At 37.8% G+C, this 13,686-nt stretch overlaps 2 protein-coding genes and 2 long non-coding RNA genes across 11 annotated transcripts; 1 reads left to right on the forward strand and 3 right to left on the reverse strand.

Annotated features, from left to right (window-relative positions):
* Window positions 1–678: 678 nt before the first annotated feature.
* Window positions 679–5,349, reverse strand: LOC104819161 (phosphoinositide phosphatase SAC6-like). Its single transcript, XM_010549099.1, has 21 exons — window positions 5,104–5,349; window positions 4,846–5,003; window positions 4,684–4,767; window positions 4,481–4,608; window positions 4,298–4,389; window positions 4,063–4,120; window positions 3,925–3,981; window positions 3,776–3,809; window positions 3,569–3,649; window positions 3,087–3,193; window positions 2,837–2,923; window positions 2,674–2,751; window positions 2,422–2,492; window positions 2,247–2,345; window positions 2,025–2,124; window positions 1,825–1,933; window positions 1,649–1,721; window positions 1,495–1,588; window positions 1,224–1,316; window positions 1,058–1,124; window positions 679–936 (listed from the first exon to the last, which is right to left on the reverse strand). The coding sequence occupies exons 2-21, from the start codon at window positions 4,991–4,993 to the stop codon at window positions 806–808; spliced, it is 1,791 nt and encodes a 596-aa protein (XP_010547401.1). The 5' UTR covers window positions 4,994–5,003; window positions 5,104–5,349; the 3' UTR covers window positions 679–805.
* A 1,181-nt stretch (window positions 5,350–6,530) lies between these two features.
* On the reverse strand, window positions 6,531–7,845 carry LOC104819162. Of its 2 annotated transcripts, XR_002024451.1 has the most exons (5): window positions 7,534–7,845; window positions 7,243–7,331; window positions 6,966–7,114; window positions 6,797–6,851; window positions 6,531–6,711 (listed from the first exon to the last, which is right to left on the reverse strand). It is a non-coding gene; the product is annotated as an uncharacterized LOC104819162 (long non-coding RNA). The 2 variants fall into 2 exon arrangements; XR_002024450.1 differs by having other exon boundaries at window positions 7,243–7,842.
* A 531-nt stretch (window positions 7,846–8,376) lies between these two features.
* On the reverse strand, window positions 8,377–10,316 carry LOC104819163. 5 transcript variants are annotated; one of them, XR_772764.2, is made up of 6 exons: window positions 10,152–10,314; window positions 9,261–10,067; window positions 9,084–9,129; window positions 8,840–8,894; window positions 8,531–8,728; window positions 8,377–8,426 (listed from the first exon to the last, which is right to left on the reverse strand). It is a non-coding gene; the product is annotated as an uncharacterized LOC104819163 (long non-coding RNA). The 5 variants fall into 5 exon arrangements; XR_772763.2 differs by having other exon boundaries at window positions 9,084–9,890; window positions 9,980–10,067; window positions 10,152–10,313; XR_772765.2 differs by having other exon boundaries at window positions 9,357–10,067; window positions 10,152–10,313.
* A 956-nt stretch (window positions 10,317–11,272) lies between these two features.
* Window positions 11,273–13,672, forward strand: LOC104819167 (NEP1-interacting protein 2-like). 3 transcript variants are annotated; one of them, XR_002024455.1, is made up of 7 exons: window positions 11,273–11,418; window positions 11,596–11,723; window positions 12,308–12,486; window positions 12,556–12,639; window positions 12,742–12,900; window positions 12,982–13,136; window positions 13,584–13,672. XR_002024455.1 is itself a non-coding variant. In XM_010549103.1 (6 exons), exons 1-6 carry the CDS (start codon window positions 11,357–11,359, stop codon window positions 13,124–13,126), a joined length of 735 nt encoding a protein of 244 aa, XP_010547405.1. In that variant the 5' UTR covers window positions 11,276–11,356; the 3' UTR covers window positions 13,127–13,394. The 3 variants fall into 3 exon arrangements, 2 of the variants coding, with proteins under 2 accessions (XP_010547405.1, XP_010547406.1); XM_010549103.1 differs by lacking the exon at window positions 13,584–13,672 and having other exon boundaries at window positions 11,276–11,418; window positions 13,004–13,394; XM_010549104.1 differs by lacking the exon at window positions 13,584–13,672 and having other exon boundaries at window positions 11,326–11,723; window positions 13,004–13,394.
* The last annotated feature ends 14 nt before the right edge of the window (window positions 13,673–13,686 follow it).

Genomic DNA, 13,686 nt, shown 5'->3' on the forward strand with positions numbered 1-13,686 from the left:
GTTATCTAGGGATGTAAAACGAGCCGCGGATCGTGGGTCGGCTCGTGAGTCGATCCACATTTTTCCGAGTTGAGTTCAAAATATTTGAATCCAGAAAAAATCGGGTCTCGGGTAATTCACGGGCCAAAAAAATATTTTTTTTAATTTTAATATTTTAATATATTTTAAAATATTTTTATATACAAATTATATTTTTTTTATTACATATTTAGTTTGTTTTTGTTTAAAATTTTATTTTATTTTATTATATTTTAAATATTTTTTAAATATAAAAATTAGTTTTAAATATTTTTAGTATTAAAATTTTATTTTAAAAAATTATATATTTGGTTCGCGGGCAGATTCACGAGCTAAGACGATATGAGTTGGGTTGATATATTTAAGCTAGCTAAAAAACAGGTCGGACTGGACTGGACTAAAATTTTTCCAGATCGGAACGAATCGGATTGGACTGATTCAGACCGGTCCGTTTTACACTCCTAATGTTATCTCAATTCGGATATAGCTTTACGGGTATTCACAGATTCGGATTTGAACGGGAGACGGGTATCCGAAAATCAGATATAGACGGAGAATGGTTAGGATGCTGCTTAGGCGTGGCAAGCGACAAGAAATAGGATCCTCCACCTGAATGAAACAACTGCTGCTTCCGTGGTCTGAGCAGTAACAAGAAACATAAATGAGAACAAGTTCGGCTCTCAGGCCAAGTAAATGAAAGAATAAACGTGGGTATTCACTACTAAGAAGAATTCACAGTAACAATTTGAAAGGAAAAAAAAAAGATCAGACGGATAACAGTAGATATTCAAGATCTAGGCTTGTGGAGACGAGGCCGGTTGCAAAAGATCCTGCCGTTGGCCCTCACGAACATCCCTACGGCCAGGCCGATGCCCGCCCACATGACCGAGAAGAACAACTGCCTGTAATCACGCCCAGCTGCACACCAACACTGACTGTAAACATCTATCTTCCATGACTCGGACTATGACTCTTGACTGTTGGTTCCAAGCTCCACCTACTCAACAAAGTCCAATGACAAGCTACAGAATCGCCTTACCTTGTTTCAGAGACGTTGTGGCGAAAAATAAACTGATCAGGACCACCGATAGTGCTGCTGGGAAGTTCTGAGAAATGAGACAAATTGTGACACTTAGACTATAGAATCTACATTATTCATATCATATGCCGAGGTAGTTAGTTATTATCTGGTAAAAGAAACATACAGCTATGGCCTCAAGACCTCCCTTCTGAGCCGCTGGACCCATGTCTCTGCTCACGGCGACTATGTAGTGTCCTTGCAGGAGATCAATCGCATCCTTTGCACACGACCAAAACATGTAAAACACGACCACGACATGTTTCAGCTTCATGATGAAATTAATACACAACCAGGACTTGTATTCCTCAGCAGTTATGGATGCAGGATTGAGCAAATGATTTCAGACAGCATAATGGATATCGAGACACTGAGAATGACTGTCTAAAGTTGCCAACCTGCTTAGTTCCATCAGCAAAGTTGTTAAGGTAATAGCGTAGGAGGGCATTCCACCCATCCTTAAGGATCCCCTGTGCAGTTCGCTGCCCATACCTAGAATTCAACCAGTTAGAGTGTACTTAGAAAAAATTAGAGATTAAACAAACGAGATACCTGACGAAATCTCCTTTCAATGCAGGAGTGCCAGAATACTGAATGCTAATGTCATCACCGTGATTCGCCCATACTGAAGGCACATCACAAGCAACAAATATCAGCCCAGAATAGCTTATCAGAACCATCTACGCGGAAGTGCAAAAGGAGATATCCCCTGATAACAAAATACTGACATATTTTGTAGCATTCGTCAAAATTTGGATGTGAGCTTATAGTTTCTTCAGCGCCAAAAACACCAATCCTTTTCAGTTGAAATTCCAACATCTTTCGACCTATCATGCTCTGCATTCAGTAGTAAATGCGTCCAAGAATGAGCAAAGAACATTAAGAGACATCGGACAGTTAAGAGCAACATCAATTTATTTTGATCAACCTGGGTGACATTCGTACGATCTAGGCAATCTATGCAATTAGTCCGGACAACACCCAGTTGCTCTTTCATCTTCTCACCCTTTTCGTTCAACAAAAAGTACCTGGGTGATTCAATGGGAAGATAAGTTCGAAAAAAAACATTGACATAATGTTGCTTCATGGAAGAAGATTATCAACTTGTGGTTTCAATATCTTATCCCATAAAAGTCTAAGAAATTCATACCCGCTTTTTTCGAGAAAATCCTCGATCTGTTCATACAGAATTGATAACCGCTCAAAGTGAACATGCCCACAGATGCGATGAAAATCGAAGTGCAGGTATCTACACGATAGGGCATAATGAGTTTATAAGAACAATATAAAAAACCAAATAAGGATATTAGGAAAGGATTAACTACCTTACATCGTCACCAGTAATGTGCTGCATAGCACTTGCAAACTTCTCGCTTAAGCGCCCCTCACCTCCATGCTGGTCAGTGAAGAAGCAACAGAGTAAAAAAATTGGCGTACAACTATGAGACTGTGTTTTTATTTACTGATTATAGTACACATTTACATACTGGTCAAGACGAATCGACAAACAGGAGAGTTCCTGCACATTTGGTCCCATGATTATACAAACGTTCAAGTGAATTCAAAAGGATATGCACCTTATTGACAAGATCAGCTGCCAAAACGGATCCGTATTTTTTCCGCAGGTCCAGAAAGTGACGTTCAGCTATCCGTGGCTGAAAGAGATGTAATCAATGCAAGTAACTTAGATGAGCTAAATGTGCAAGAAGAGCTAACGATTAACAAGAAATCAACACTCACAGCTTCTTCCGGACGGACAATCTCGAACTTGGGCTTGTAAGTTAAATCTACGATTTGTTCCCACATGAAAGGCATCAAACCTCTAACCTACACAGCATAAACAGAATGACAATAACTAAGAAAATGACCACGGTCTCAGCACCCATTAGTTAAAATGCTAACCAGAAACAAATCGATGCGTCTGCAAATTGACAGAAGATTCGTAGCCTAAGAAAATTTCACAGGACGCAAGCATGGGAAGTTAAATAACCTGGACAAATGATGATGTGTATCCGCTTGTCTGGATAATTTGTTCAGTTTCCACAAAGTTAGCGACATAACCATCAGGGTCAGCTCCTCTTCGCCACATACGTGTACCTTGCAGAGGATACAAAATAAGGGTAAGACGACCAAAGATGTATAATCTAGATCTTCTGCAGCTGAAGACTTCCTGTCTCCATTAATCCAAAAGAATAAGTTTCTAACTGATAGTAAGGCACAAAGCTTCTTTTTCCCTAAACAGGTGAAAGAGCATCACATTTCATCTTCTAGAAAGAAAACAAAAACTTATATGGCTATTGGAGTGGTCAGACAAATCAATGAAGTTGCAGTAACCTACTTGTACCTTCACACTAGAAACTGAAATCAAGACTACCTAATGAATTTTGTCCATTCTTGTAGATTGATAAAATCTAACAGTTCAAAGTAATGTATATCAGGAAGAAACGAGCTGCAGCGTAGAAATTCAATTACCATTTCTCCTGGTGCACCTCCTAGCAATCAGAGTAATGTCAAAAATATCTCTTCCAATGGCTGTTTGAAAACTATGAAAACGTGATTACAAGTTAAGGAAATGCTTCAAAGCCGAGCCCAGGGAGGAGCATTACATTAACACAAAACGTAACCATGCGGAGGGAAACAAAAAGAACATATAACGAAGCAACTGATAGAAAAGGATATTCCCCTGAATTACTGGAAGCAAGAATTGATCTAGCTGCAAATATGAAACACCAAGACAAAAATACGAGTATTTGAGTGACAAATTACGAAAGAGAGAAAAACGAAGGGGAAAGAAACAATAGCTAAAAGAACCTAAGTAATATACTTACCTTGTTATCGATAAGTACTTCCAACATATAATTGTTCCAAAGAAACCTAGGCTCAGCCTGCCGTAAAGATTACAGTCCATTCAGTAAGAAGCAACAAAAACTCTTTGCTTGATTGCGTAAAAGCATCAACGTAGTCACCTGTCTCCACAAAGGAAGTGACTTAGACTCATCACCCAAGTCATGCAAGCGCTGTGCACTGAAAAGAATAAAAGGAACGATTAAACTAACAACATGCCAACCCAGACGCACAATTGTAAACTTCTCTGGATGTTTTTAGATCAATAACTTATTCATGCCTTGGGAAAGATTACATATACCTAGAGTTCAAGATTGGTGAATGTGTGCAGAATATCGCAGGAGATGAACCATTTACCTCAGTGTTAAGTTGATTTCATATGAGAAGTAAAGACCAGATGTCCTTTCGGCAACGCTTAACAGCCTAGAGAACTCAGTCTCCATCTTTTTCTGTGGAAAGTGGCAGAATTGATTTGAGGGTTATCCGTTGTTACAGCTCATATATTCAAGAGAAACCAGGAGACACGAGACGAGATTTCACCTGTTCTTCGGGCGAGTTTTTAAGGGAATGATCACAAGGAAGAACCTTGAGAGACGTAATTCTGAAAATAGGACGACCCAGAAACGACCCAACACATTCGCTCTCCGTCACGACCACCAAGTATGATCCTGAGAGAAGAAATATGGAGTGGCGTGAAAAAACTCGGATACAGAGCCAATTAGGGAATCGGAAGATGATATAACCTGCGAGGAGTTTGAGCATCCCAACGACACCGAAAATGGTGCTGATTTTTGGGACCCGGAGAGAGTTGCATTCGGTGACTTGTTCTGGGGATTCACCCAAACAGAATCAGACAAAAGAAAATGGCGAGAGAAATAAATGGATCAAAAGCAGAAGAAACGAACCGAGGATCTTCATGGAGCCATCAACACGACTAATATTAAGGCAGGAAGAGCCAGAGCCATCAGTAGGCTCGATGACATACTGATCAGGGAACTCCCATAGGCGAAGAAGAGAGTGTAACTTGTGCCTGCCCTCCCCACACGTTTCCATATCGAATCAACTGGAAACACACATAACATGATGAATATCGTCAGAAAATTACCATCCACCATGATTGAATCGTTCAGAACGAGAGAGCAGAACTCGATCATCAGACGAACCAGTTGCGATCGGCGTAAGACTCTCTTAAGCAGACAGAAATTGGCGAAGAAGAAGAGATCCGAAGGAGGAGAAAAGCGGAAGGGAGAATTCAAAATCTGAAAGGGAAGTGGGAGATGATTCCGCCGATTCTGGAGGCACTTCGACCCGTTCAACTCGTACAACTGAGCTGTATATATCGTCGGGGAAAACACGACGGAGACGGAGACGATGACGATCCCACAAAAGGCGAAACCAGCCCTCTGGATTACGTTTGGAATAATTATAATTTTACCTTTCTACTGTTGCTTTTTTAAATTTCAGAGAAATTTACCAAAATAAAATCCAAACTAATCTTTTTCCAAATAAATTTCAATTCACCTAAATAAATTCAAACTTTAAAATTATTTTGACTAGATTGACTGAGTTGAGCTATTATTCTTCTATTTTTTTTTAATTTTATTAGAAAATATGTGATTGGTTAGCTAACAGGAGTTGGATGCAATAGAAATAAATAATAGGCACCCATCAATTAAAGTATTAAACTGGGGATAAGCCGTATCCCAATTCTCGGCTATTCATTTACGATCTCATCCCCCTCGTTTGTTTTGATACTATACCGGTCTCGGTCTTACAAAACTGAATATACGCGGTCCGAGTCTGTATCATCGAAACCGAAATCGGGTATCGAGAATAGCCGAACTGAGGAAAATTTTCCAAATTTCACTTGTCCTTCTTTTGGAAAACTCGAATCTGAACCTACTGTGCGGAGATGGGGATTTATTGTTCGAGATATCGTCCGGTCCGCGGGATTAAACGGTGTCCGGTCCGAAAAGCCGTGAGACAGATTCTCACTGTTATAAAAAAAAATCTCGAACCTGAATTTGTATTACGAGTTTCAAGCGTCGTTGCACCATTTTCTATTTTGTCCATGATAACTATCCACGATCCAAATATCTCCGAGATAGGATATCCGAAAATCTATGGGTATAGCGTTTTTTGGATACACGAAAACCTACGGGTCTCGAGCAAAAATGCGACGCTATAGATACAACTAGGGAGAACACACGAGAAGCTAAAAGAATAAATAAAATGGCTGGATGAACAATAACGATAACCACAAATAGATATTAGTTAGTTATAACTATGTAATTATGTACATTAACAACAAAAACCCTGTAATTACATATGATAATTGCACTGTAATGAAATATCATATATCAAACGCTTGGAAAACCCTATAAGTACGAAGAGGTGGACGTTTCAGTAAGGTTGTTCGAAATTAAACCGTACCAAACCAAAAAATTATGTATTTTTACAAAATTTACGAATGATATTATTTTTAGAAAACTGATTTTTTTCATAACTAAACCGAACAGAACCGAATTTTAAAAAACCCCAAAAAGTATTTTTTTTTTTTAAATCTAAAATTTCTTAATAAAAACCGGAATCGAATCGAAAAGAATATAATATAATAACCGATACATATTTTGTAAAACCAAAAGATTCGAACAGAAATATTCCCGAATACGAAAACGCACACTCCCTAAAATACGTGGCTAGGCGCGATGTCAACGTGGAGGTGGTAAAGCTGTTGGATTTGGGATTGGGAGAGAATGCTCACCTTCTTCCTAAATCATCATCGGTACGTAATTAATTAATAACTAATTAGTGTTGATAATTATTAATTAAAGTGTATGATTCCGAAAAATTTACCCTCGATTGCACGGCTACGTATCCAATCAACTGGGCAGGGTTTCCACCAGCCATGCTTCAAAGAATCAATACGCATCTCCTATATTATATATATATATATATATGTATGTATATATACATGGAGAAGGAATACGTACATATATATATATATATAGATACATATACGTACCGGTAGGGAGGGATATGTGACGAAACAAGGGAAGCAGCAGCCACCCTCGCACCTTCACCGATGGTTACGTTGCCAAGCACAATGGCGCAGGACCCAATTATGACACCGTCCCCGATTTCTGAATGGCCGTCATTCCCTATTTTAACCCCCTGCACATTTTACATTTTATCAAACACGCTCATCGATCGTGTGTATATATATACACGTACGTATATATATGTACATATGTGTACATATTAAGATATAATAAACAAGTGAATTCCGGAGGCTTAATTACATGCATGAGCCAGACATTGTTTCCTATGGTAGCTGTCTGCCCGATGCCAGTCCCATGATCTAGTATCACTCCTTCTCCTATCCTTGCCGCTGTTCAAAACCTCATGTATGTATACATATATATACGCCCATATATATATATAGGAATACAACATCTACTCTCAAAGTACATATACACACAAACAGTTCCGAGTTAGTCTTGCACCATGCTGTACGGCTCGTGTATGATCTTTGTCATAATGTTAATTATTTCTCCTTAAATTCATGTCCAATCAAAATAGGGGTTAAGTACCTGGGTGGATATCAATCCCAAGAACCTGATAAATAGGCAAAAGCGCGATCAAATTATCAGACCCCAAGAATTCAAGCATATATATATATATATATATATATATATATATCGTATATGTATATGTATATATGAGCATATTGTTGTCTTGCTTAGTAACTTCTTGAACATCAGTGCTGAGGTGAAAATGTTGGTGGAGAGTAAGGTTCTGAGAGTGGTTTCATCTTCTTCAAAATCCATTTCGCTTTACTTGTTCCACATGGTTTGCAGGCTATTGCATGAAACGAGTGGATTTACTCCGCCAACGAATGATCGTGATGGTTCCTTCTGTTACGAAATTTTTTTTTGATAACGGTAAATCGATTAATCAACAAAATTAAGTTCTTTTACAATCATGAGCAAATGCTTCATCTGGTCCGGACCTTGACGAGACCGTGAAGCATCCGACGTACTATCGATTTAAATTCGCTTTTTAGCTTTTATATTCGATTCAATTTGTTTCGGTTTCTATTTTTGGATAAAAATATTCGTTTAGAAAAATCAATTATTTTTATATTATTTGATATTTTTAGTTTTAAAGAATTTATAATCCATTTATTTTCTATATATACTATATGGTTATCTATAACGGAACTGGAATCGAACGGAAATGTCCACCGTGTTCTAAACTGCCACATTCGAAATGGGCCGAGGCCCAATATAGAACCCAATATGATATATTAGAAACATCATGCATGTGTTATATTTTTACCCCCCTCAATTTGTTTCTCTTCCTTCTTTTCCCTCTCCAAGGAAAAAGAGAGAGAGACGAAATGCAGCAGGTGAGGTCTTTTAGATTTCGCTGTTTAAAGAGCTGAGCTGTATGACAGACAAGAATGATCTCTGTCTTTAAATGCCTACAAAAAGAGACCAAACACTCCAAATAATTAAAGATGGATCTGCAGGTGGATTTAACAAGGAATCAATGTAACCATGCGATGGAAATAAAATAAATAAAGACCTGCAAATCAAGGCGAATAGAACGCCGAACGCATCTGTCAGCGGCGACGACGCTGAGAAAAATGTCGAGAAGATGACAAGGGAGGAGGGAAGGGCCGTGGAGGCGATGGGCGAGGACGGAACACAGAGAATGTTCCAAGGACTGGTGGGACAATATACTCCCGTACATCAAGCTGCTTAAGATTGGTTCTTCTCCTGCCTGCTATACACACACACACATATATGTATCTATACATATTATATATGTATGTATCTATATGTATATTGCAATATGAATGGTCAAACATGGAGAGAGGAACGACAATGGAACCTGGAACTTGGCCTCTTCTCTAAGAGCTTGCCAGATTGGATCAGCTCCTCCATCGCTTATACCATCCATATTATGACAATACCCATTACAAGTACTTCGGGTTATTTATATATCCTTATTAATGAAACTATATATTATCCTTTTTTTTAATTACAACGTTAATTCTATATATATGAAACCAACCGGACCGGAGCCAATTTGTTTTATAATAATAGTTTCTGAGACTTGAGATGAAATTACTTACAAGTTATAATCCCATCTCTCAAATATTGTATTTGTGTATGCACGTCCTCCACACAAAAAAAAAAGGTTTAAGAATAATATACGTAGCTTATGGCACGGGTGATCGTACACAATACATTTAAGGAAAAAAAACTAATTTAATAGACACAAGTCGGAATTGATGGCAGAGTCGAGGTACCTGCCGGATGATTCTTCCGAAATTCTTAAAAATATCAAAACCGGACGTAACCATTATTTATATATATATATACACACACACATGATGCATACATACATATAGGGAGAGAGAGAGAGATGAACATGGAGGGGAAAGGCGTCTAGAAACATTCTCTGTCTTGGATTTGTAATCCAGGAGGACGATAACGTGGAACCACTTCTCTCTCTCTCTCTTTGTTCTGAGTTTCATATATCATCACAATTATTATTTAAAACTTGGTTCTTACGTGTTGTTTACGACTTAAAATCTAAAGTGGGCCTCATAATTATCATTATTATATATATATAAAAAAGGAAGGCTAATGTTGTTAGCGTATACGACTTCCTCAGACAAAAATTGTATTGCCTCCCGTTATAAGATTCGATCACAACATTTGTTCAAACAAAAGGTGGATATATATATGCAATGCAACAGAGTATCGATCTCATTGTCGTCCACTGAGTTCGATATACAAAAATATATATCATACTATATGATTTTTAAGTGATCAAACCATGTTTGCGGAGACTTAAACCCATCGACTGTAACCAAACAAGATCAGAGTTCTCTACTTCTTACCAAAGAGAATATGGTTGCCCCACTTCAAAAGATCTGATCGTGTTCCAAATCATGATCAGTTTTATAACAGAGACTCGTGTTTAAGATTCTCATGGAAGACAGATATATATACCAAAAAATACCTGGGCGAACATCGGATGGCTTGGAAAGGGAAGATGAGACGGAAGAGCACCGAGATATTGGCACGGCTCAATCAGATCAAAGATATGACTACAAACATACATATAATATATATCACAAAGAGAAGTAAAGATCTGAGTGAACCAGACCAATATCAGAGAGATTCTTTCGTACCGGATAGATATGGACAGCTCCATGAATGTTTATCATATATCTGTGTGTTTCGTTTATATGGGAAATTAACAAGCAGAAGAAGCGGAATGTCTGTGCTCTGTGGGTTAAAACAAGTGTATGTATGTATGTATGTATCATGTATATATGTATGTATGTGTGTGTGTATATGTGTCATTAAAAACTCTAAACGCATCGAACCCAAAACCCAACCATCCCTTTTCGCAACTGCCAAAAGAAAGACGACCAATAAATGAGGGAGGTGGGGAGTTTTGACTTTCCTTTTGTAACGGTCCAATTCAACCACTCGTTCGCTCCGCCCCAACTCTCCTTCTTGTTTTTATTCGAAAGCATAAACACAAAACGCAGCATCTTCCCTACAAGATTAAGATTGTTTTTTTTTTTAAAAAGAAAGAATTATGTAAGAGTTTGATGGCACCACATTTGTCTGATAGATTGTATTATTTCTTTGAATGGATTGGAGATTAGTGCGAGAGAATTATCATTTACTACACAAATTATAGAATAAAGGTTCGACTGGTTGTACCGCAACGGTTGCGGTTGCGGGTGGCAGCGTTTTCAAAACGTTTGATAGCGATTATAAATGATTAGTACTGACTGGTTGAGAAGTTGTTATTAGTAGCGATTGCGGGTGGGTGCAGTTAGAAGTGAATGGTTCATTACGGTTGCGGTTGCGTTTTGATATAAATTGTCAAAAAAAATATTACTTTTATAATAGTTTTAATTAAATTTTTCGTATCATTTTATTTACTAAATTTATAATAATTAAATAATACATTTAAAATAAAAATATTATCAATTTAATTTATTTTCAAGTAAAAAAATAATTTTATTATAAAAATTATTAAAAATAATCATTATTAAACCTAAAAATTATACTATTGTATTTTTTTATTAAAATATAATACTGAAAAATAATATCAAATCATAACACTAAACAAAATCATCACCAATATATATATTAATGTTTTATATAATTTCTAATAAAAATATTTTAGTTTTTTTGTCAAAACGCCGGAAACCGCTACGCCGTCCCACCCATTTTAATTTTTAATAATTGTAAAAAATAAATTAAACCTACGAAAAGACAGGAAAAAAAAAATATTTTCCCTTCTGAGGTTCAATTCGTCCTCTTAGAAGAAAAAAATGGCAGATTCAGAAGAAACCCCTGATTAAATTGCTCTCAAATGAATCCCCTTCCCTCTTCTTTGATGCAAGGTGGTCCATTTCAGACAAGGCATACATATACGTAGCCTCTCTCTCTCTCTCTCTCTCTCTCTCTCCTTGGTTTTCTCGTATTCAATTGTCTACGACCCTTCCACCATCATTCGCGTCGAAGCCTTTTTTTTTTCCCGTTGCCTATTTTTTTTTTTTTTGCTATACAATATTCAGAAGAAGGCATGGAATCTTATGGGTATTCCTCTAGGTTTTGTCCCCTCTCTCTCTCTTCTACCGGGAATTTTGTCGAACGGATTAGAGACGCCTGCAATTTCGCCGTTTCAGCTGTCCTTGGCAACATCTTCTCCGCCATCTTAACCTTCTTCTTCGCTTTCGGTTCGTACCTTTTTTTTTTCCTTCTCGCGGTGAATTTCGTGTTGGATCCGGTTCTCATGTTTGATGTCGTAGGCATTTGGCTTCCCTGTTCCGCTTTGTCTGGTCTGAAATCTGTAGAGGTTATATGTCATGTTCTACCAGTTGTCATGCATGAATAGCTATTGTCTTCCATAAGGGCTTCTATATCATGTCCCGTTTAAGACAGTTATTGCCCGAGTTTTGACTGATCCTTTGGAAGAGCCTATCCCTTCGATAGCAAAAGCTTTCTTGATCCCCGAGAAAATGAACAAATCGGAGCAAGTTGAGTAATTTTTGTGGGGATAAATAGCAGAATTGCGTTTGAAGAATCTATAGCAAAGGCAGTCCAGCATTCTGTGTAGTTTTGCCAGAGCACATGAAGGAAACTAAGAGATGATAGATTTTCTTCTCGCCATAGCTGTAGCATTAGTCTGATCGATGCAGAGAAAGGAAGGCATTCTAGCTATCTGTTTGATTGCAAAACTTTCTTCTTCTTCTTCTTGAAATGAAAAAGAAGAAGAGAAAAAGGTGGAAACTTTTGATGGTTTAGCTACTGTTTGGCGCAGTGGGCACTTTGCTGGGAGCATTGACAGGAGCTTTGATAGGCCAAGAAACGGAGAGCGGGTTCATAAGAGGTGCTGCGGTTGGGGCTGTTTCCGGGGCTGTTTTCTCCATCGAAGTCTTTGAATCTTCTCTCATCCTCTGGCAATCAGACCAGTCTGGAATTGGATGTCTCCTCTACTTGGTAATCTTTTACTAATCAGTTTTTTGTGTGTCTAGTTGCATAAAAACTGATGGATGTTAAACTTGATAGATCGACGTCATTGCTAGCCTTTTGAGTGGGAGACTTGTCCGAGAACGTATGGGTCCAGCAATGCTAAGTGCCGTGCAGAGCCAGGTACATTGCCTGCTCCGCTAATTGTCCATACAATCTCTCAGTTTCTTATTAGGAGATATATGATTTGCTCATTTTTACCATTGTCGGCCTTTGTGGATACAGATGGGAGCTGTGGAGTTGTCACAGTTCCAGGAACAAACAGACATATTTGACACGGGCAGCTCAAAGGGATTAACTGGTGATTCTCTGGAAAAGATCCCGAAGATCAGCATCACAGGCAACAACAACGTAGACAACTCATCTTGTTCTGTCTGCCTCCAGGTTTGTTTGAATTGTTATTCTGCTTAAGATAAAGATAGGATAGATAGAATTGGTGAATATATCGAAAGTTTTACGGATTAGAGATGGTTGACATCTGAATCAGGACTTTCAAGTGGGAGAGACGGTTAGGAGTTTGCCTCAGTGTCAACATATGTTCCACCTACATTGCATAGATAAGTGGCTTCTGAAGCATGCTTCTTGCCCTCTTTGCAGAAGGGATCTCTGATCTTGTTCTTGTAAGAATAAGTTAAATCGTGTTGTTTGATTTCATTACAACATATAATACAGATACAGGTCCTTACACTTTAGACAATAGACAGCATGTCCGGTCGAACGCTTGTTTAGGCTTACTTGTTGACTTTGATAACTTCACACATATTTATACATATATTACATATGGTTTTTGTGTATCATTTTTGTACTTTGTAAATAAAAAACACTCGATTCCTATATGTTGTCCAAATTAATTTAATTATATACATATCTTTGACATTGATCTATTCGTGTCTTCTTTATACAAAAACAACATAACGACCAACACGTTCTTTTAGCTGTCATGGCTCCTTATCGGTTGACTTTAGCAAATCCGTTTATTATCATTTAATTATTTTATGGTGAAGTGTTTTTTCTTCTTTTGGTTGAAGTCACCACGATATTTTTAAATTTTAATAATTGAGATTTAGTTTCTAAAGCTGCCGCCGAAGAATGAGGAGTTGACTTTACCCTTATCAAGGGAACAGGAAGAAGACGAATACCAAAGAGGAAGACGAAATCTAATGCCTAGTC

This window comes from Tarenaya hassleriana, unplaced genomic scaffold, assembly GCF_000463585.1.
Source record: "Tarenaya hassleriana unplaced genomic scaffold, ASM46358v1 Cleome3, whole genome shotgun sequence".
NCBI classification, from domain to species: Eukaryota; Viridiplantae; Streptophyta; class Magnoliopsida; order Brassicales; family Cleomaceae; genus Tarenaya; species Tarenaya hassleriana.

Coding starts and splice junctions, on each gene's coding strand:
- LOC104819161 (XM_010549099.1), bottom strand. CDS start 4,993: ATGGAAACGTGTGGGGAGGGCAGGCACAAGTTACACTCTCTTCTTCGC. Junction 2,924..3,086: donor ACACATCATCATTTGTCCAG/GTTATTTAACTT, acceptor TATGCTGTGTAG/GTTAGAGGTTTGATGCCTTT. Junction 937..1,057: donor CACAACGTCTCTGAAACAAG/GTAAGGCGATTC, acceptor GTTGGTGTGCAG/CTGGGCGTGATTACAGGCAG.
- LOC104819167 (XM_010549103.1), top strand. CDS start 11,357: ATGAATCCCCTTCCCTCTTCTTTGATGCAAGGTGGTCCATTTCAGACA. Junction 11,724..12,307: donor AACCTTCTTCTTCGCTTTCG/GTTCGTACCTTT, acceptor TGTTTGGCGCAG/TGGGCACTTTGCTGGGAGCA. Junction 12,487..12,555: donor TTGGATGTCTCCTCTACTTG/GTAATCTTTTAC, acceptor TAAACTTGATAG/ATCGACGTCATTGCTAGCCT.